The 24,387-nt window shown below is 38.6% G+C and overlaps 1 protein-coding gene and 1 long non-coding RNA gene across 2 annotated transcripts in view; one reads left to right on the forward strand and one right to left on the reverse strand.

Annotated features, from left to right (window-relative positions):
* The window catches only part of ADGRV1 (adhesion G protein-coupled receptor V1), a 524,493-nt gene that overhangs the window by 74,163 nt on the left and 425,943 nt on the right, over positions 1-24,387 (reverse strand). The window contains exon 85 of the mRNA XM_004263660.2: positions 12,730-12,887. Within this exon, the coding sequence (XP_004263708.1) occupies positions 12,730-12,887 (158 nt within the window). The remainder of the gene's footprint in view (positions 1-12,729; positions 12,888-24,387) is intronic.
* LOC117195730 (uncharacterized) overlaps positions 13,020-24,387 on the forward strand; it is a 66,529-nt gene continuing 55,161 nt past the window's right edge. The window contains exons 1-3 of the long non-coding RNA XR_007476719.1: positions 13,020-13,229; positions 18,115-20,253; positions 21,236-21,325. This is a non-coding gene — a long non-coding RNA (uncharacterized LOC117195730). The remainder of the gene's footprint in view (positions 13,230-18,114; positions 20,254-21,235; positions 21,326-24,387) is intronic.

The raw sequence follows: 24,387 nt of genomic DNA on the forward strand, positions 1-24,387 counted from the left end.
TCTCTAAATAATGAGAATGGTAATAAATAATACATGAAAAAAGTTGCAAATCACAAATGGAATTTACACCTTAGAACTTGGGATTTGCCTGATTACAGAGAACCATGGAGTATCACAAGATGACAATGTTGACACCAACTGAGGTGGCTCACAGACCAGGTTGAGTGGGAATATAGTGTTTTCAATGCCATAAATATTCCAAGATAAAACAGGCTTGAAAAACTCATTTTTCTACTCTTCAGTAGAGTTTTATAATACATTCTTTGGCAATGGTCTAAGTACAAATTTGAGAGACATGTTAAAAAAATCAGAAATTGTATTTTCATTAGCTAAGAGCTGAATGGAAGACTTCAGTCACCCGTTAAAAAACTGAATGTGCTCTTAGATGAAAGCAATAAATATGAATAACTGTTTCACCTAATTTTCAAAAGAGTAGAAAGTAATGCCTCACTGTAATTTTTTCAAGATAACTAAAAAAAGGATTTAAGGGGGGAAAAGTCCTTTGAAAGACTGGAGTATGCCAGGAAAGTTAAAATGTAAACTTTTAATTAACTTGGGAAAAAACTGCCAAGGAAATATTTGGGAAACTCAGCCTATGCATAAAAATTATAAACAATGGGGAAAGTTTCACTGACCCTCTGGGTCAAGCTGAGGCATGGCAATGGTATTCGCATGGCAATGGTAAGCCTATGTCAATAAGAGATGAAGGGCAAAGAGTTTGCAGTGAATCTGAGCAGCAATGCCACTGTGATGCTCTTAGACACTGGCTTTAAATGTATATCATACTGACCACATCTTCCACTAACATTCTACTGAAGCCTGTTCATGATGGGTATCAAGAAATTAATTTCAATTCCATTCCTTCTCCTCCCCAACCACCATAAATGATGAACTCAGCAAGTGAGAGTGAATTCAGTTATGTTGTTTAAGTCCAGACTTATCAGACATCATGTCACTTTTAGGCAACAGCACTAGTTCAGTATGGCTGTGCATATGGAGAGTTTATGCAGGGAAGTATTGGAATTTTCCTTTTATCCTACAGTTTAAGGATTGCTATTGTCTTTGTTTGTTTTTCTGCCACGCCTCACAGCATGTGGGATCCTCTTTCCCTGACCGACCAGGGATTGAACATGTGTCCCCTGCACTGGAAGCACAGAGTTCTAACCACTGGAGGGCCAGAGAAGTCCCTAAGGATCGCTACTGGATGAATTAATGATGTGATCAATTTCACCTTTTAGATGTTCAATGTGGAATGGGGACAGACAAGAATCAAGGAATATCAGTTTAAGAGAGTTGTGAGATGATGGAGGATATAACCCAGGTGCTATGAACTGAATTGAGTCCCCCCCCCCGCCCCGCCTGCCACCAAATTCATATGTTGAAGCCCCACCCCTCAATGTGATGGTATTTGGAAATAGGGACTTAAGGAGTTAAGTCATGAGGGTAGAGCCCTCGTGATGGGATTAGTGTCCTTGTAAGGAGAGACATGAGACATTTCTCTTTCTCCCTTTCTCTTCCTCATTCTCTTTCTCTCCCTCTCTCCCCCATGTAAGAACATAGCAAGAAGATGATTGTCTGCAAGCCAGGAAGAGGGCCCTCATCGGGAACTGAATTGGCCAGCACCCAGATTATGGGACTTCTCAGCCTCCAGAACTGTGAGGTATATATTTTAATTGTTTAAACCACCCAGTCTATGGCATTTTGTTATGGCAGCTCGAGCTGATTAATACATCAGGCATAATCATGAAGAAAGGAAGAGAGAGGCATATCTGAGAGACATTTAGTAAGTATACAGGACAAAGTCTGAGTATATTCTGCACCAATTACATATTGAAAGAGTTGTTATGCTAACAAAAATACCAAAGCCTACTGACTGCTTACTGTGTTTCAGAGAGTGTGCTAAAGACTTTATATGAATTGACATTTAATACTTTAATCCTTCAAACAGTGCTATGAAGTTATATATTATTATGATGCCTGCACTACATATGAGAATAGTGAGGAAAACTAGGCATGTTTCAGTACCATAAAGAGAGGGGGCAGTCTTTCTTGGAAATAAGATGAAGAAATAATTTGCTAGCCTGGATCACTTCAAATTCTTTCTCAGGAATAAAATCGAACAATTCCTTTTATGGAATTAGAGCTCTCTAGGTTTAATTTAATGTTTGCATGTTATTTTTCTCAATGAAAGTTTTGATAAAAAAATGGTAACCTGTGAAGCATTGGTGTTGGCCAGAGTCACCTGTGGTTCTAATCCAACTGCACAATTTAACGGCTCTGCAAATCTGGACACCTTCCTAAGCCTTTCATTTCCTTCATTTTCTTGTCTCACTATAGGAATAGAAATGCCTATTTCACAAGATTCTTGTAAAAATTGAGATAATATATACGAAATGCTTGGCCCGATGTCTGGCATACGGTGATTGGTAGCGGTGATGAGGATAATGATGATCGCCACCAGGGCCCAAGTCCTTTCACAGCTGCCACTTACATGTCCTCTACTCTCTCTCCCAAACCTACCACATCCATGCTCTATGCCCGCTGCCCACCTAGAAAACAAATGTACATTGAATTTAACAGTTTAGTACTGAAATAGTCTGAATAGAGAACCATCCTTGTCTCATCAGTTTTAATAGACTAGGTAAAAGGCAGTCACTGAGGTATAGACATTCAGGAAACTTGAGTTTTAGAAAGACCCAGCTCTGCCACAAATTACTAGTCCATTTTCTTCATTGGTTACATGTGTAAATCAGGAGTTCAAACAGAAATTCAAGCTTTCTCTCAACTCTCTGATTTTATTTTTTACTTTTTATCTTGACATTCCAAGCCTTAGGAAACTAATTCCTGATGCTATTGTTCTAGGAGTTTTTAATGAGCAATATCAAATCCCCAATGTTTTCAAAAACAATAATGAAAAAAACCAACACACACTGAATGACTACACATCATCTTTCAGGCTCAAAGATTTCTGATTTGAATCTTTGAAGACTGAGGTCATAGATATAATTCTAAGCAGAGGATGAGCATGCATAATGTTTTTTAAAATATTCTGGATTTTCCCCAGCACTATTGACAAAATGTGGGAAGACTAAACTGTGCTCACAAAGATTTTTTTTAAGCTCAAGTGGAAGAGATTGTTCATTGTGTAGTGAGGAGCTCTGGGGTTTTCCTTAGGTCCCTAGGCATTGTTTTTTATTTTCTTTTCAGCAATGGAACTGGGAGTAGACTGCAAACAAGCAGCTTACTGCCAAGGACATGTGAAACCTGTTATATTGGTCATTCTGGATCTGATTCAAGTACATACTGTTGTTAGGTAAGATTACTTTTACTTTGCTTTAGTGGAAGCCTTAATTTTGGTTTAGGGAAAAAAAATCATATTGTGTTTTTCCATTTATATTTATAAACCATGTAAAATTTAAAAAGATAATGACACACTTAGAATTCTGTAATATGTATTTGAAATGACAAGCAATAAAAACTAAAATAAAACAGCACAATAAAATCAGAATGAAAATAAAATTAAAAATGACAATGACATACTTAGAATTTTGATGTGAGAATAATAAGGATACTAGAACCAGAGTGTTTCAGCTATTGATTGCTACATAATAAACACCACAAAACTTGGTGGCTTAAAATAATTTACAATCTGTGCTGGGCGGTTTTCTGCTCTGTGTGGTGTCTACTCGGGCTGGAACCTACAGGAAGGCTTTTTACTCCCATGTCTGGAATCAGACGCCTGAAACAACTGGAGGCTGGTCAAATATGCCTATTCACATGGCCACTCCATATGACTAGCCTGGAGTTTCTAACATCATGGTGGTCTCAGAGTAACTGGACTTCTTACACTGTGACTGGCTTCCAAGAGAAAGGAAGCTGAAACTGCTAGTCCTCTTAACGATTAGACCCATCATGGGGCAGTATCGCTTCCATCAGATTACCCTGGTCTAAGCAAGTCCAAAGAGTTAAAGGGAGGGGAAATAGACTCCACTGTTGTATGTGAGGAGAAGCACACATGTAAAGGGAGGGAAATAATTGATGGCGGCCCTCTTTGGAGAACACAACACAGAGTGTACTGCATTTACTAGGAGCTATTTCCTTTTCTTCTTTTTCCTTTGGCTTATACTGAGTTTCTCTGAACTCTTTTTGAAATTTCTAAGATGTCAGGAGAAGAAAAGTTACTCAACCTTAAGATAAAAGGGATGATACTTCATAATATTCATTAGAGCAAGTTTCCAATGATTTTCATAATAGCGATGGAATCTTGATTTACATTAGTATTGTTGTTCTGTAAATATGAAGACATGGAGACTCAGAAGAAGTGGAAGCATTCATCCTCAAATATATTACCAAGCAGAGAAGTGGCCATTATTGTACGGGGAGATTCCAAATACCTCAGATTCATGTTATGCATGGCTAGCTGGATCAAGCCACCTTTACATTTTTTATATATCATATTGAAACATATGCATGGGATTTTTATAAGAAAGGGATTTGTAATCTGCTTCCTCTTTTTATTCAAATTAATTTTCCTTCCCTGATCCATGAATCACTCCTCACATAAGAACTGGCTGATGAATCAGAAAAGTCAGTAAATTCTAATGAGCCTAAAAGGAGAGACAAGCTTATCATTGCCAGAGATCAAAACCAAACCCTAAAATTACAGGCTTTGTTTAAAATGCTCTTTGAGACACTGAAGTTTAGTTCAGGGAACATACCTTTATCCTGACTCATTCTCACTGCACACTCACTTCACTGAAGGAGGAGGAGGCCAGTAAATTTCACTAGGAGCCACCGACCTTTGAAAATGTGGTTCATAGCAGTCGAGCAGCAAAAAGGGCACAGAAGGAAGCAAAGCTGACATCGCTGTCCCAGCCACGCTCAGAAAGGGAGGGACTGACAGTGGCTGTCTTTGGAGACTACAGCACAGAGTGTATTTGATTTACTAGCAGCTCTTCCTCTGTTCCCCCTTTCCTTCGGATTTCAGTGGAAATTTGAGTCTGAAATTAACGGATGTCAGGAGTGAAGAAGTCACTCAAAATATAGAGTATAAAGGGGTTGATACTGAGCAGACATAACCAACACACAAGTGTTGATGTAAAATTGCTCCTGTTGTCAGGCACATCTAATCTGCACCAGAGTGAACAGTCTAGAGAGCAGTTCTATAGAAATATGGAAGATTCCAGCCCAAACAAAATGACTGATATAAGCTCTTCAGTTATTCAAACAGGGCTGATGCTGGTGTTAACTAATCACATCTGTTTACCAAACCTAAAACTCTAAGGTAAATAAATAATCATAATCATTCTAGCTACTAAAAACAGAAAACTGCTTGGCTATAAGGAAACTATAAATTGACCTTTCCTTCTCATAATGCATCGTACTCATTGTTAAAGGTAATTTATAAATAAACAAAAAACTCCTAACAAGGTTTGACCAAAAATACTCAAAATTTAACATAATTTGGAAAACTAGGAAACTGTGCTTCTGTAATAAAAGGGGATTTACTTTCAACTCTTGATTTATTACTTGAGAATGTATTTCTCATGCTACTATCTAATACAGTTAAGCCTTGAACAATGCAAAGGTTAGGGGTGCCAAACCCCCTCACAATCAAAAATCCACATATAACTTTACAGTTATATATATAATAATATATATATATTTTCTGCATCTGAGGATTCAACCAATGGTGGATGGTATAGTACTGTAGTACTATCTCTTGAAAAAATCTGCATATAAGTGCATAGTTCAAATCAGTGCTGTTCAACGGTCAACTGTAATATCTGAAAATACTCATCCAATTAAAAAAATGCAGGGACTTCCCTGGTGGCACAGTGGTTACGAATCTGCCTGCCAATGCAGGGGACACGGGTTCGATCCCTGGTCTGGGAAGATCCCACATGCCGTGGAGCAACTAAGCCCATCCGCCATAACTACTGAGCCTGTGCTCTAGAGCCCGAGAACCACAACTAATGAGCCCGCGTGCCACAACTACTGAAGCCCATGTGCCTAGAGCCTGTGCTCCACAACAAAAGAAGCCACCACAATGAGAAGGCTGTGCACTGCAACGAAGAGTAGCCCCCGCCCACCGCAACTAGAGAAAGCCTGCGCGCAGCAACGAAGACCCAACACAGCCAAAAATAAATAAATTAATTAATTTAAAATAAATTAAAATAAATTTTAAAAAATGCAGGGCAAAATAAAACTAAACTATAAACCATCTCAGCTGCCTTAGGAAAAAGGGCTATTTTGCATGTTTGGAATTGTAGAGAACTAAGCCAGATCTGCTTGAGACTACAGTCTTCCCCCTGTATCCATTGGGGATTAGTTCCAGGACCCTGCAGGATACCAAAATCCAAGGATGCTCAAAGTCCCTTATATAAAATGGCATACTATTTGCATATAACCTATGCACATCCCCTGGAATACTTAAAATAATACCTAATACAATGTAAATAGTTGTAAACACAATGTAAATGCTATGTAAATAGTTGCTGGTGTGTGGCAAATTCAAGATTTGCTTTTTGAAACTTTCTGGAATTTTTTTTTCCCAAATATTTTCCGACCCATGGCTGGTTGAATTTGCAAATGCAGAACCTGGTGATACAGAGGGCCAACTGTAATTGGAACTGCCCTCCTTCTCAGATATCACGTACACACGGGGTATAAAAAGTGCAGGAATCTCAGAGGAAAGAAGAGAAGAGGCCCGGTACCAGTCTGTGTTGCATTTGAAGCTTTGGCTTTTAGAGAACATAGTGGCAACTGCTTGCACTGTGGACTCAAACTCCTGAGTGGGGTTTGTGCCAATTATTCTAACAATAAAGAATATTAGAAGCAAAGAAAGGGTACCTACTATCCAGTTTTCAAAAATACAGATGTGGGAACTTTACTAATATAGTAGACTTTTCAGCATTCCCCTACCCTTCTCCCCCAATTTTTAAACAAGGTAGATATTTATGGGTAGTTATGTTAATTTCTTTAATTCTAGAAAATTCTCAATATTACCTCTTCAAATATTGATTACTCTCCATTTCCTGTATTCTTTTCTCCTGGCAATGTATTCTCATACTTCTTAGCTCTGTTTTCATATTTTCTCTTTTTTTGTATCTTTCACATGAATTCCTTAATCCTAGCTTCGGATTCTAATTAATTAATTCTCTCTTCTCTGTGTCTCATCTATATTTTATCTCAAATATAAAGATATTTAAAACTTTCGACTAGTGTTATTTTTCACTGTCAAGATTATTGAAATTTTTTCATTTTCATATTGGTCTGTTTTAATTTTATTTGCTTATATCTTTTTTTTTTTTTTTTTTTAATGTTTAAGTGCTTTGAATGGATACATCTTCCTTTATGTCAGGGGTCAATGGTCAACCATTTTCTGTACAGGGCCAGATATTAAATGTTAGGTTTTTCAGGCCACATGGTTTTTGTTGCAAGCAGCCATAGAATATATGTAAACAAATGGGTGTGGCTGGGTGTCAAGAAAAACCTTTACTTACAAAAACAGGTCACTGCAGCTACTTTGGAAAACAGTTTGGCAGTTCCTCAAAATGTTAAACATCGAGCTACTGTATGACGCAGAAATTCCAATTCGAGGCATATACCCGAGAGAAATGAAAACACACGTTAATACAAAAACTTATATATAAATGACCATAGGAATGTTTTTCATAATAGCCAAAATGTGAAAACAACCCAAATGTCCATCAACTGATGAATAGGAAAGCAAAATGTAGTATGTTCACACAATGCAATATTATTTGTCAATAAAAAGAACTATGTACTGATACATGATATAAAGTATGGATGAACTCTGAAACCACTATGTTAAGTGAAAGAAGCCAGACTTAATAAAAGACCACCTATTCTATAGTTCCATTATATGAAATGTCCAGAATAGACAAATCTATAGAGACAGAAAATTGATCAGCAGTTACCTAGGCTTCAGGGAAGTGGAGAATGGGGAGTGACTGCTAACAGGTATGGGGTTTCTTTTTGGGGATGATGCAAGTATTCTAAAATTAGATTATGGCGATAGTTACACAGCTATATAAATATAATAAAGACCAATGAACTGTACAATTTAAACAGATGAACTTTACGGGATGTAAACTATATCTCAATGAAGCTGTTAAAAAAATAAATAGATAAAATGAGGAAACAGGTAAATGGCTGGCAGGGCCATAGTTTGATGATTCCTACTCTATATTTTTGAGGAACCTAAATAACTTGAGAAAGTTATTTATAGTTTATTCTATTTTTATATTTTTTTCTATGTTAAATTCATCTCTTTGCTGATTTTAAGGGCTATCTTTGTTAGTTTTCCTCCAATGTTTGGGACTTTTATATTGCAGCTAATCTTGAGTAGAAAGCATTTGCTTCCTTGCTTGTTCTCTCTCTCTCTCTCTCTCTCTCTCTCACTCACTCTCTGTCTTTCTCTCTGGCTACCTTTTTCTGTCTAATGGTTTTGTGGTGGCCTCCACTTAACCCTTCTGTCCAAAAAGGACTAGTTTGGTGTCATGGGTCTTCTGTCCCCATAATGACATATACATATGAATATGGCAGATAAACTCTGTGAACTCTAGAGATTTTGGCCCAGGAACTTGGTGAGATGCTTCCTCTGCTTTCTCTTTGGGCTCCCAGATCCCTCAGCCAAAGCCCAAGCTACTATGGCAGCTCTTTTTCAGGTTCCTTTCCTACAGGTGCTACTGCTCCAGTCTACCGGCCTTGGGTGAGACCTTTAATTCCCAACTTACCACCACAGCAGTTGAGATACTCCTGCATTCACAGGCTTGTGGACCCAGAAAACATCAGGTCCTTGACAGTAGCCCAGCTTATACTTTGTGCTTCTGCTCTTTCTGATCCACAATTCATCTTCTTTTTAATTTTCTCTTGTTATATCCTGTCATTAACTGCTATGTATATGGAGCAGGGAAATGGGCAAAACATGAATTTACAGTCCTTCTGGACTGGATATTTTTCAGGTCAATGCAATGGAATTCTAGTAGACAGATTCAAAGAGAGTATCAAATGCTCCTTGGTAGAGTAGATTGACATTTTTTTTTCTTGAACATTTGAATTCGAGGTATGTGGCACATGTTCAGATGGAAGAGAGTTAAAGGAGGCTTCAAATAAAATGTAAGATATCAGCTTAGAGGTCAAAGCTGAACACATAGTTTTGGGAATCAGAGAAGTCAAGGCAAAAATGATAGTCCTAATAATAACTTTTAAAGGGATACCTACAAACAGATCAATGAGATAAATTCTATAATTTCTACTTCTGATGATATGACAGATTCCTTTTCTTCTTAAAGCTATATTTAGCTTTGGGATCCATTCCCATAATCATACGATTTTATGGTGCATTGATGATTATTAATTTATTCATTTAGTCAACAAATATTAATTATGCTCCTGCTATCTACTGAGCACTCTACCAGGCTCTGGTGATACAGAGATGAATAATAAATGGTCCTTACCCTCAAGGAATTCATAATTTATTAAGGAAATCAGCCACACACACCAAAACAAGTCACCATTTAATTCTGAAATAAATGCTAAGTGCTGTAATGGCTGTAGGAACAAAGTGCTTTAAAAGCATAGAAGAAGGAATGAGTAATGCTTATTTGGTGTGGCTCTGTAAAGAGGGAATTCCAAAGGCGTCACAGAAGAGGTAGCATGTTGGGAGCTTCCAAGATTTCTATAAAAGAGTGAGCAGTATCTTGCTGGAAGGGCTTCCTAGGGATTAACTTGTGTTTGTTCAGCACACTTCTTTTACTTAGATTATGGGTTTCTTTAGGACAGCTTTGGGGAGATAATGAAGATTATGGAAGGGTAATAAGCACCTTCCACCTCTCTTTCATCCACATTTTCTCACATTACTTACTAAACACATGAGTTTTATCAACTGATGATGAGGAGTTCATAGAGGGCGCCTTACATGAGCAAAGATGACAGTATCAGGCAATTTTAAGGATGAGTAAGAGTAGGGGCTTCCCTGGTGGCACAGTGGTTGAGAACCCACCTGCCAGTGCAGGAGACATGGGTTCAAGCCCTGGTCTGGGAAGATCCCACATGCCGTGGAGCAACTAAGCCCGTGCGCCACAACTAGGGAGCCTGCAATCTAGAGCCCACGAGCCACAACTAGTGAGCCCGCGTGCTGCAACTACTGAGCCCGCATGCCTAGAGCCCATGCTCCACAACAAGAGAAGCCCGTGCACTGCAACGAAGAGTAGCACCCACTCGTTGCAACTAGAGAAAGCCTGTACACAGTAATGAAGACCCAACACAGCCAAAAATAAATAAATAAATAAATAAAATTTATTAAAAAAAAAGAACGAGTAAGAGGAGTAAATTGATGGCATGGTCAGAACGCAGGCTGAATGGTAACTAACTTGGGGACGAAAAGATGGCCCAGGGGTGGACTTATAGAGACTCTTGTGTTATAAAAAGACTGAACTTTCTTCTGGGCAATGAGAGAGACTTCGAATGACTGTAAAGCTAGAGAGTGAGGGGAGCCACTTTGTTGAAATATAGACATCTGAGAAAATGATACTGGAGAAGAACTAGAACTAGTGACCTATCAGGAAAACACTGTAAGAGTCCAAGTGAGATAATGACTATTAGATTGAGTGGGAATAGGGGAATCAGAACTGCCATAATTGTTTTTATTTGAAAAGCTACAGTAAGAGCAATGCTTCTATTAATATTTCATTGCAAGAGAGGTTTCGCTAGTTGAGATAGAAGTGTGCTAGGGCTTTTAGCATTATGTTCAATGCTTGAGGGCTGTTTTTCAGATAATCAGAGCATTGTTTATCTACTGTATCCATGATGGATCATATCCAAAAAGGCACAGGGGTGATTCAGGCATGAAAGGACTAACTCGTTAGGTTAGGCCCTTATGATGTTATCATTATTGAAAACATGCAAACATTGGCACTTTTACATAATATACAGAACAAAATAAATCTGGTTATTTGGGGAAAGAAACAAACTTTTCCTTCGAAAGAGAATATGCATTTTAATAAAATGAATCTTAAGTTGAATAAAAGCAGAGCTTCTAGATAAATTCTATATCCCGTGAAAAAGGTGGATTTCTACATTGAATATTGCTTTTTTAACTGAAGAATCTAAGATTAATCATAACCTTAAATAATATTTCTGCCAACATAATAATTGCATGCTAAATGAGACAGAAGAGGGAAGAGTTGGCTAGATACAACTATCTACAAACTACCCCACAGACTAATATAAAAGAGTCCCTTCTTTTTGTTTTGTTTTTTGTTTTGTTGTGTTGTGTTTTTGCAGTACGTGGGCCTCTCACTGCTGGGGCCTCTCCCATTGCGGAGCACAGGCTCTGGTCGTGCAGGCTCAGCGGCCATGGCTCACGCGCCCAGCTGCTCCGCGGCATGTGGGATCTTCCCGGACCGGGGCACGAACCCGTGTCCCCTGAATCGGCAGGCGGACTCTCAACCACTGTGCCACCAGGGAAGCCCAAGAGTCCCTTCTTTTTACACAACAAGGAAAATCGTTTTGCATCTTCCCTTACACAGTTTAGGAACTACAGGCTTTTCTTATATTAGAATGAATCCTTTTATTAGCCTATAAATGACAATATCTATTGAGTCTCTAATAATGTATTAGACATTATTATATTATGTATTCTAGGGACTTCATATATGGTATCTTGCTTAAACTCTGAAAAGCACTTAAAAAGTGAAGAACTTCTCCATTCATTTGGCTTTCAAAAGCTTAGAAAAGACTAGTCTTCCTCTTGGCCCAAGTGGGATTCCCCCACCCCCAGCTCATTAGATTCTCCCTAATATCACTCAAACCATTTTAGAGTGACTTTTCTGTATGAAGGTGTTTGGTTATTGTTCCTTAAAAAAATTCCTAAGAGACGCTAATCTAACAACAGAAAAAGAAACACATCATAAAAACCTGTGTTAAGTATGATTCAAAGGGAAAAAATGAGCTGTAGTGAAAGCCAATTTGAGCTGGAAAGACTGTACTCTTAAGTAACCAGACATGTGTAGCCACTTATGAAGCTGTCTGGTCACATATGTTTTTAAACATTTGTCAGCACAGTCAGAACTCCACATGCAAAATACAGCACTCCCAAGCATTATGGAGGTTTGTGAAGAAGTCTCAGAATCTGAAAGAAATGAACAGATTTCACAAGTTGAACACAGGTTGTTACTGCTTGAGTTGAAGAACACTTGGGGAAGCAGCTCCCAAAGGCTGTGAGTCACTTACTTGAATATTAATATCTCAGGAACAAAACTGGCATCAGAATAAAACCTACAGAGCCCTGAAGAAAGAGAGATGTCAGGAAGTCCCAAGGAGTGGGAGAAATTGGAGAACTATAATTTAACTTATGGCTTCAGAGCTGAAAGCTAAGTCAAACCTCACTCCTTTTCTTTCTTTCTTTTTTTTTTTTTTGCGGTACACGGGCCTCTCACTGCTGTGGCCTCTCCCATTGCGGAGCACAGGCTCCGGACGCACAGGCTCAGCGGCCATGGCTCACAGGCCCAGCCTCTCCAAGGCATGTGGGATCTTCCCGGACCGGGACACGAACCCGTGTTCCCTGCATTGGCAGGCGGACTCTCAACCACTGCGCCACCAGGGAAGCCCTCACTCCTTTTCTTGATAAAGAATATTCAGTGACCTTTTCCCTCCATTAAAAGTCCCCATCTTAAAATACAAATACAGTTTCTTTCAAACCTGCAGCATTTGTTCTTCCTCTGAAGACATCATCATATGCTTTCCACTGTGGCTTCACCTGGTAGGCATGGATGAACACCACAAATACTACCACGAGGCACATTAACGGAACAAGAGCTGCACTGAACAGAGCTGCATAGATGTTTGGGATGAAACACCTGGAAGAGACAAGAGAAGAGATTACTCAGCTTCAACACAAACATTTCTAAATGCACCATGCATTACATCACCGCTTTATACTAGCTCTTTGTATCTAGATGTTGGCAAAAGCAGCTTTCTGGCTTGCCAAATTGGAGCTCTGTTTGAGTAGAGGCTACATGACTAAATCTAACCCACTGCTTCACAAAGTAGGTTCCATGGAACATGCATATCCTGAGGTGCTCAGAAAACTTCAAAAAAGGTTACGGCCAAACAAATTTCAGAGATGCATATTTGCTTTTCCAGCTCTGTCTTCTTCGTCTAATGAGACCACGGTTTCACTAGGGACCACATGAGGGAAGGTAATTGTTTTCTTTTAAATTTTTTTATTGAAGTATAGTTGTTATACAATATTATGTAAGTTACAGATGTACGATACAGTGATTCACAATTTTTAAAGATTATACTACAATTATAGTTGTTATAAAATATTGGCTATATTCCCTGTGTTGTACAATATTCTCTTGTAGCTTACGTTATACCTAATAGTGTAACCTCTTAGTTCCTACCTCTTTTATACCTAATAGTTCTACCCCTATGTTGCCTTTCCCCTTTCCCTCTCCCCACTGGTAACCACTAGTTTGAAGAAGGTATTGTTTAAAGGCAAATTTGAGGATTCCCAGGGCTCAACTCTGTAATTTCCACAATTTTGTTCTCTGCTTGGATGACAGTTTTGTCATTCCTAAGCTGTACATTTCCCTAGAGCCATTCATTCTCTTGAAAATGATGACAATTTTCCATTTAGAAGCTATACTGCATAACTGTATCCATTATTACTGGAGTTTATTTAGATCAATGAGGTTTAAGGTAAACTTAACATCATTTATATATTTTGGTAATACTGAAATTCCACGGAAAAAGGTTTTAGAGATGTAATTGGAAGATTTTACTCACGGGTTATAAAAATCATCTTGTTCACATAAAATCTTTCACAAAAAAATCTCAAAATGGAGGACTGTTAAATAGGTTCTCAGTATCTAAAATTGTGCTTCTGAGGTATTCTTATAGAGGACACACCTCCTACAACTTATAATGGCAATAATACTTTACAAGAAATCTTAATAGTAGAGAATGTCTCTTGTGAAATATTTTCCCCAACTTCGCCATTTTTTAATACATAATATCTGCAAACCTAGATTGCAATATAGCCAAAAATAATGGATGCTGATAACGCAAGGAAAAAAATATAACTTATTAAGAAGAAAACCTCAAAATCCAAACTATAGGTAATCAGGGGAAACACCCATTCTTGCAACTTGGGAAATCAGTCCCTTTGATTTATGTTTAAAAAGAGATACGTTATTAAAGACTTTACTCAGATATTATTTCTAATTAATATGATCTGCTAAATGTATTCCTCAAGTAAACAAGACACATTTCAAGAGATATTTCAACACACATTCTGCATCTGCAAAGAGATGTCAGATGATGAATTTTCTGGCTTTTAGAATTTAATTTGGACAGCATAAAGCCTGAATCCTTTCCTGTACACTCATTTGTATGCCATAAGACCCACATCTTCCAGGTAAAAGGTATGTGATTAAATAAAACAGGCAAACATTAATGGCTTTGATCTTGAATATATTTCTGCACTAAAAATAGGGGTCATGTTGGCTACTTGTTTTTATGTACATTGGCTTTAAATGATTTCTTTTTTTTAAAATTTAATTTAATTTAATTTTTTTAACATCTTTATTGGGGTATAATTGCTTTACAATGGTGTGTTAGTTTCTGCTTTATAACAAAGTGAATCAGTTATACATATACATATGTTACCATATCTCTTCCCTCTTGCGTCTCCCTCCCTCCCACCCTCCCTATCCCACCCCTCCAGGCGGTCACAAAGCACTGAGCTGATCTCCCTGTGCTATGCGGCTGCTTCCCACTAGCTATCTACCTTACGTTTGGTAGTGTATATATGTCCATGCCTCTCTCTCACTTTGTCACAGCTTACCCTTCCCCCTCCCCATATCCTCAAGTCCATTCTCTAGTAGGTCTGTGTCTTTATTCCTGTCTTACCCCTAGGTTCTTCATGACACTTTTTTTTCTTAAATTCCATATATATGTGTTAGCATATGGTATTTGTCTTTCTCTTTCTGACTTACTTCACTCTGTATGACAGACTCTAGGTCTATCCACCTCATTACAAATAGCTCAATTTCGTTTCTTTTTATGGCTGAGTAATATTCCATTGTATATATGTGCCACATCTTCTTTATCCATTCATCTGATGATGGGCACTTAGGTTGTTTCCATCTCCAGGCTATTGTAAATAGAGCTGCAATGAACATTTTGGTACATGACTCTCTTTGAATTATGGTTTTCTCAGGGTATATGACCAGTAGTGGGATTGCTGGGTCATATGGTAGTTCTATTTATAGTTTTTTAAGGAACCTCCATACTGTTCTCCATAGTGGCTGTACCAATTCACATTCCCACCAGCAGTGCAGGAGTGTTCCCTTTTCTCCACACCCTCTCCAGCATTTATTGTTTCTAGATTTTTTGATGATGGCCATTCTGACTGGTGTGAGATACAATGTATCTCATTGTAGTTTTGATTTGCATTTCTCTAATGATTAATGATGTTGAGCATTCTTTCATGTGTTTGTTGGCAATCTGTATATCTTTGGAGAAATGTCTGTTTAGGTCTTCTGCCAATTTTTGGATTGGGTTGTTTGTTTTTTTGTTATTGAGCTGATTTATTTTCACCTGAATTATGGATTCACTGCCACAGGCTGGCTTAAAGCAGGTTAGACAAACACAGACACTGACAAAGGAAGTCACACGGGTTTCAGTGTTTTATTTTTTATCTTGAAAAATGTCATCACAAGTCAATTTCAGGCTGTAAAATGGGGATAATTACCGAATCTACTGTGAGCTGTTTTAGGATAATAAACATTTTGTACACAGTGCTATGGCGTATAGCTTTGGCTCTCCAACATCTACACTTGCCAGTGGCTGGCCATGTTTGGTTCTCACCTCTATCTGAAGTGCTTTCCTGAAAACTTTCCTTTATTATAGAGGAAAACATATGAAAGGAGGACTTCAATGAATGCCGTGCGATCCTGGTCAAAAAATAAATTGGGCAAAGTGGACCTCTGGGAGGTTAGAAGTAACCAGGCATGTGTGCAGTGGCTTTGGGAAGAGGGGGAGAATTCCCAAAGTGTCATAGCTCTTCACAATCTCATTTGCAATTCTCCCTGTTTGTACAGTGACTTGGCCATGTTGGGCCATTCTTTCAGAGAAAGGGGCAGGAAAATTATCTAATCCTGAAGCAACCCTTTTCCCCTCTGTTTCTTCAGAGCCCTACAAATCGTGGCCTCTCATTAGCATCAGGCTGGTGAGAGTGCCCTAAGTTTGTCCTGGTCAGCGTGGGGCCAGATCATGAATGAGGAGGGCTTGGGCCCCCAGCGCGCCTGCCTTGTCTGCAGCCCCTTCTGCCTTCCTCTCCTGCGCAGGTACTACAGTCCGGCAGGGGCTTCCCTCGCCCACTCCTGTCCAGCTGTGACTCCATCCCAGTCTCCCTCCAACAAACTCTCTGCCTTGTGTACCACCTCTCTTAGGGGTTAGGGGGTCAGACAACTCTCCTGCAACAAACACTAACAATTGCAAATGAGACAGGGCTGAAAGGGTAAACCCACAAGCGCAGGCCGCAGTCAGGGCCCCTACTCATGTGACCTGGGCCATGGAATGCAGGTGGAGCTGGCTATGTCATTCTACATTCTATCTTACATACTAACACTTCCTTGTTTTAAATTCTCATTGAACTTTTCCTTTAAAGCTAATACGTATTCTAAGTTTCTGATCAATCTTTCCTGAATGGAATTTCTACTGATGTAGAATAAAACTTGCGACATACATTTAAAAGTTCCCAAGATAAATGAACTGTACCCTACCCTCAAAGGAAAAAAAAGCCTCACTAACCAGAATTTTCTTTAGTCCAACTGACTAAGATGTACAGTACATCCAGGTAGTCTGAAGATTAGATCACATGAAAGTGATGTGGGCAGTTAGGAAACTGAATATCATGTTCAAAACAGTTTTTGAAGTAAGGCTGGGAACAAATTCTTGGAAAAACAATGTAATGTAAGAAACAAGCAGACTGAATACTATGCATACACAGGGCTGTGGAAGCAGCTGATTAACCTGCTGGCAACTATTGCTTCAAGGACAGCTGTGGCAGTTACCAGAAAATGAGATAAAGGCCATGTGGATTTGCTGTCTTAAAAACGGCGAGGAAAGTTGTTCCTTGTAATTACTAGCTCAACCAGCTTCAAAGCATTCTGGCGACCCTTCTCTCTTTTGGTGTTAAATATTCTTTTGGGTTCTTGTAATCACATGACTAACTTTTGCTGTTCCCTTTCAAAGTTTCATGGGTAAATTTCCTTTCTTATTATAACCCTCAGACAATCCTACTCTATTTCAAAATCTTGCCAGGACTTCATCTTTTTCTCTATTTTAAGCCAGATGAAATAAGTAGATGTTGTTTCACTATCTTCAGTTTTTCCTCTTCAAGTCTACCCTGGAGCATTCACAACGCCTTATGTCACTTTCTCATTTATTTATTTATTTTAAAATATATATTTATTTATTTATTTTGGCTGCATTGGGCCTTCATTGCTGTGCGTGTGCTTTCTCTAGTTGTGGCAAGCAGGGGCTACTCTTCGCTGTGGTGCGTGGGCTTCTCATGGCAGTGGCTCCTCTTGTAGTGGAATATGGGCTCTAGGCACGCAGGCTTCAGTAGCTGTGGCACACAGGCTCAGTAGCTGTGGCGCACGGGCTTAGTTGCCCCATGGCATGTGGGATCTTCCTGGACCAGGGCTCGAACCCGTGTCCCGTGCATTGGCAGGCAGATTCTTAACCACTGTGCCACCAGGGAAGCCCCTCACTTTCTCATTTAGTAAGATTATTATTACCCCCTCACCCCACCACTCCCAGGTAGTTCTTTATACTTATTGAAGTGTTTCTACTTGTATTACCCAACTTGATTAAAAAAAATTATGTGGGTGGTATACGGTATTTCAATTTTTTTAATTCTTGTATGAAATCAGCATAAGGCGGGGCTCAGAAGCAAAGAGTCCAGGAGAGACAAAAGCTTCACTTACAACTGCTAAAAATATTGGAAGAGATGCTGGGAACTCCCTGTACGTGAAACTGTAATTTGAGTCCATTTAAATTATATTTTAGAGAACAAGTTGACCCTGGCGCACTGGAGGACATGAAGCAATCCAGGCAGCAGACATGTGCGTTACATCTGGGTTACATAGGTAATGAAAAAGGAACTAGGTAATGAAAGAATAACAGATGTTTGTTTCTAAGGTCTTTATAAGTACTTCTCCTCAACAAGACAATGATGATAGTTATGACTCATAGGTTCATGTGCCAACCTCCCCCAGGAGGGGAGATTTCTTTAATGATGGCACCTATGTCACAGTTACATTTGCCGCTGCAACCAGCTTTTTCTTTTCCACATAGAAACTCATAGTGATGCCCTACTTTATATGGGAAAAAAAGAGATGGTCTGTCAGTTTTATTCCAGAAATTTTAAAATGTATGATGGATCAAGAATTGTCCACTTATTGCAAACTGAGTTCTACTTTGTGTAGAAAGTACAATACATCGATGTACTGGCCCTATTAGTTGAAGAATACAGATGTTATTCATTATGTAGATGCTTATGAATAATATCTAAGCCAATACTTATGAGTTCAATATTCCTTTCCTTGCCCGCTCAATTTACTTTCTTTCCAAAGATAATGTTATTATTTAACACACACTTTTAGTTCACCTGTGAATTTATGTATGTATGTATGTATGCATGTATTTCTGTGTATATGTGTGCATTTCCTGTCCCATTCAAAATGACTGGAGAGGTTTCGAGAGAGCCCTTTAAGCACATTCATTTTTTTCTCAGGAATAAATTTATGAAGACATTGGAGTGAAGAGAAAATAACTGTTTAACGAGCTGCAAGTTAGGAAAACAAATTCTTCTAGAAGTCCTTCTGTTGTACTGCACACAACTGAATTCTAAAATTCATCTTCCTTTAAACTCTAAACAAGAACAATATTAAGACTAAATTGCAGATAAGCCCTACAAAGTGAAATCTCATATTAGGATAATGTATGGACTTAGAGAAGAAGAGGAAGAGCAAAGTATTTTCTTAAACTGAATTAGCTAGTAATGAAAACAACCTTAAATATTACTACTACTGTTTCTACTTCTTCTACCACTACTAACAGTATTAGCAGTGATCATTTACTGTGTGCCAGGCATGAAACTCAATCCCTACATGTATTATCACACATAAATATCACAACAGTCCCCTTAGCCTCATCGTACATATGGAAAAATGACACAAAGTATATGAGGTCAAATGCTATAGCATAAATAGGCTCATTCTGCTACCCCTACAGTTCTAAAATTATTTCACAATTCTAGCAAAGACATATTAGAGTTAGTAGGACAGTGTTTCCTTGGGGACTTGGACTGTAATTTTTTTTAGTATTTCTCCTAGTCCTTTGCATAATCAGACCCTTAAGAAATGTTTATTTATTTCACTGATTTTTAGCAGTCTTTGAAACCACTCACTTTTTTAAAAAGTAGGCATAGAAAATCTTGTATTTCCTGTGTGCTTAGTTTAATCAAAATCCAAGCAACGTTTGAATATCTACCACGTATCAGGTACGGTGCTGGCCATGGAAGGGCAGATGAAGATGCCTAAGGCACGGTCCTTCCCATCAAGAAGATCATAGTTACAATAAGTCAATCTAATCTTCTATTCAAAGCATTGTTAATTCATCAGCATCATCAACACTACCTGGGAGTTTGCTATACATGCAGAATCTCACACTCCATGACAGAGTTCCTGAAACTACATTTTAACAAGATCCCTACGTGTTTCATGTGCACATTGAAAAGTTGGAGAAGCACTCTTCTAGCGCACTCATGAGGCATAAAGTAGCTTAAACTAATTAACAAAATTAACTAATCTTTACCTCTATTTGGCAGTGAAGCCAAGTGTAACCCCAAAAGGAGAATTAGGCCCAGAGATTTTGCAGCACATGGTGGTCACAGCAGCCTGAAGAACCAGAGAGGGAAAAGCAGCAGGAAGCAAAAGGGATAGAGAAGCAGAGATGTGTCATATTTAGAAGTCTGGCAATTAGCTCCTGTCACATTTAGAAGCCTGTGATTCGCAACCTGAACATGCTCGTTACAGAAAAGGAGAGAGAGAAAGCAAATAAAGTGAGAGAGGACACAAGCGATCTGCAGACCGGTGGAACAAAACAAGAAGGGGAGTGCTGGGCTGTGACAGGTGTGGATGGCAGGTAAATAATCAGCTGCATCTAAACAACCCTTGAAGGAATAAGGATTCTGATAGTTGTGGGCACAATAGACATGTTCCATAACTGCTGACACTGCTCAAGGGTTCTGGAAGAGCCTGTGTTCCATATACCTCTATCCTCACATCCCACCCACAGATCACCCAAATACAGGTGACTACCTCTGAGATGGATACCTGACCCAAAGACAGACATTCTTCTGGCTTGCCTCTGATTTATAACTTGGTGACTCTGCTCTAAACGTTGAGCTGAGCCAATCAGTTTTTTGGTCTTGAGAATTTCACATGGATAATTGCCAGTTAGTAGTGGGCACCAGAACCATTCTAAGTTCAGGGCAAACAGCCATCTTGGAGTAAACATACAACGAATATCAAGTATAAATGGATAGAAAAATGGCGGGGGGAGGCAAGGGTTGGGAGGGGCATTGTGATGTTCACCACAACAAGAAGTGAGGCTCTGTGGTCCCTAAGAGATGAAGAGTGTGGTCTGGTCTTCAGCATTTTAATTCCAGGTCCTCTGAGGTCCAACTACACCTCATTTCCTGCCAATATCACTGCCATGTCTACCAGTTTTAGAGCTCAAATCTACTCCATGGTTATCATTGCTATCTACTTCTATGCACTGACAAGTGATCAAAGAATAAGAATCAGTCTCACCTTTTAGTATTTACAATGTATCCACATGCTTATATTAGTTGAAAAGATTGAGCTAAGAAAAATGTGGACATATCCAAGCAATACTGTTTCATCTACTTCAAAAGGAGCAGATATTTTGATTCACTGAATATTAAACTGCCTACAATTTTGAAGTAGTCAGATATACTACATACACTAAAATGCAGCCTTGTATTGTTCATAATTAGCTCATTAAAAACTTAAAGTATTAACAGCGTAGAAAGAATAGATAAAAAACGGTCTGGAAATCATGATACCCCCAAATGACCTTTTCTTTTTGTTCTTTTTCCAAGAAACTCAAGTCTGAGCAGTCTGTCCCCTTAACAACTTGATGATACTGTTGAAATTGGTCCAGTGGACAGTGATTGTCAACTGCGCTCCAGGTAGGTTCCAGTGAATCAAGCCCCTTCAGAATTTAATCAGAATAAGGTCTGACTCGTTACTTTTTGCACGTACTAATGCTCTATGTCCTCATAAAACAAAATTGATAGGTACTGGAAAATGTCATTGTCCTCCTTAATCTCTTGCTTACCAAGCCTCTGAATGGATGGCTAAAAAGTGTTTTTCTGACTAATCCTATCACCTTCTTGTATCTGAAAAGGTGATAGAGGTGACCATGGGAATACAAGATTAAAGTCCAAGAAATATTTATCTTTTTGCAACCCCTGTCTTCATTCACAATTGTACTTATGGACAACGATACTCAGAAAATACTCATTAACTGTAGTATCATAGACCAGCTCTAACAACCACCCAGTATGAACATATTAAGGGTGTTAAGATACCTTAAAACAGATCTTTGATGTGCTAACCCATTGCTCTGAAGACCAACATCCTTAAATATTTGTTCAATAAAAAATTCACATCAGATTGAACTGGACTCAGCAACAGAGCGAGGAAAGCAGGAAAGCAGATTCAGGTGAGGTAATCCCTCATCACACAGGCAGGATGAAGTATCCATACTTTCTGATCTTAGATTGATGTTGAAGGTACAATTTTTTATTTTTTGTGCTTTGAATCTGTGATTTCAATAAACTCAAAACATTAAGGGATAGTTTAGAAGAAGTTAGGGGCTATGTTTCATGAGAGCATAAATATTCTCTCCTTTTCCTGATTAAGACTCTGTAGACTTTGGAGTACTGCTCCCTCCACAAACAGTCTTAGAATACACTTGTAGTGTTTCATTTAGAGCCCATGGAAATTATGAGAAAGGTAGAAGTGCATGTCTATGCATGTCTATGTCACTGTGGCCACTCTATTAATGATATAGGTGTTTCAAGTGGCAAAAAATCCTGAGAGCAATGGTACTCATTTTTCAAAAGGGCAAAATCACTTGGTAGAAGGATAATCTAACTTTTAATCGACTATATACTACTGAACAGTAGCCACATTACACTGTCCTGAAGATTAGGCCCACAGATTTCTCTGGCTTTATGTGAAAGTTGCAGATACTCCAAGAAAAAATGCCTAGAGCATTCCCTGTAGGAGTGAATGCTCAGTCATACCCACATCTTGTATCATTTATACTCACATTAACATTTATAACACATTGCAATAAGTAATGTTCCTAAATATTGACTTAAAATCACTAAGAAATTGTTAATTGAAGTTAGTCATACCCTGTTTAAAATACACTATACACTTCCTTGTGCTTTCTGTAAAATTTTAATCCTGGAAACAACAGTGTTAACTTTTAACTATTGAGAGAACAGGATAATGTTAAGTAGATGAGGTGATAACGTCAATTATTTCAAGGTCATTATGTCAAGTTGTAGAAAACATAGTTATGTCTCAACTCCAATACTCACTCTGTTGCTGAGTTCAATTCAATCTGATGTGAATTTTTTATTGAACAAATATTTTAGGATGTTGGTCTTCAGAGTAATGGGTTAGCACATCAAAGATGTGTTTTAAGATAGCTAAACACCCTTAATATGTTCATACCGGGTGGTTGTTACAGCTGGCCTATGATACTACAATTAATGGATATTTATTGAGTATTTTTATACCTCCTGCACTGTTACAGTTACAGCTGGAAACTTAGCAAATGTGAAAGGCATAACTTCTTCCCTGAAGGGTCTTGGGGCAAGAGACGTACAATATAACAATGAGAGAACATTGTAAAATCCCATAATACACTGCCAACATGTGAGGGATATCTAATAAATGCTTAAATGGTTAAGAAATACAGGCCAAAATATCTGGGGGAAAGGAGATAGAGTTTATGGATTAATTTCAGAAAAGGAAAGTAAAACTGGAAGCAAATGGAGGCCAAAATTCTGTCCACTCTATGGGGAATCCCCAGCTTTGATGGGAAATGACACATTTCACTTTCCTTGAAGTTTTGAAATCTTAAGGATTAGATCATACAGATGTAGAAGCAATATGTGAAAGTCCGAAGTTGGAAAGTCTTACACTAGATACCAGATACATAGATATAAAATGATTTCCTTTATGATTTATGTAAAGAATTTTCTCAAAAGAAAATGATGTTGCTATTGACAATTTATGTGCGGGAAGAAGGACAGAGTAGGAAAAAGTTTCTTACTGGATCAGGATAATACTGCCTACAAAAAAAAGAGTGTACTGTTAAGAATGAAGGCTCTGGAAGCAGACTGTCTTGAGTCAATCCTAGGTATACCTTTTACTGACTCTGTCACCTGAGCCAGTATTGAGCTTCTCTATACCTCAGTTTCCTAAAAAATAAAATGGAGTGAACAACAGCATCTGCCTCATAAGAGCAGAGTGAGAACTGAATGTAAAGCTCTTGGATGGGAGCCTAGAACACTGTAGGTGCTCAATGAAGATATTTACAATGATTATATATATATCATCTATTACTAAGCCCCAAATCCTCTTATGTCTATACAAGACTTGGCTGTATTTGAATAAAAAGAAGATACCAAATAGTACAGAGGGAAGTGTGAACACCTAGCACCTTTTTTATCTGTTAGGGAAAAGTGCTGAATGGTACGAGTTTAATGATAGAAAAGTCTTTAAACTGGGGTAGTCAGGGAAGACTTCATGGAAGACGTGGGATTTGATAATCAGCTTTTTCCCTCTGGAATTCCTTGCCAATCAGCAGATACTTCGTGTGATTTAGTCATGCAAATAAGATGATCTGCCTTTGTCCACAGAGGCTCTGCAAGAGGGGAAAGAGGAAAACTTTCCCTTTGCAGCTTTTCCACATGACTCATCTGTGTTTCTGCAAAACTAGTTGTTGAAACTTGGTTCCAACTTGAAAAGTCAAGGTAATTATGGGTCGGTCATTCAAAAAGAGGTAGGTAACCCTCAAGGAAGTCCAACATAACATTATTGCACTGCCACAGGCTGACAAACCGGCCTGGTCCAGAAGTGTCAGCAGCAGGAGACAGAGCTGGGTTCAGGGGCTTCTCTAGGCATTTGAACAGATGGTTTCTTACCTGCTGTCCTCTAAGGAGAAGGC

Source organism: Orcinus orca, chromosome 3 (genome assembly GCF_937001465.1).
Source record: "Orcinus orca chromosome 3, mOrcOrc1.1, whole genome shotgun sequence".
Taxonomy (NCBI): domain Eukaryota; kingdom Metazoa; phylum Chordata; class Mammalia; order Artiodactyla; family Delphinidae; genus Orcinus; species Orcinus orca.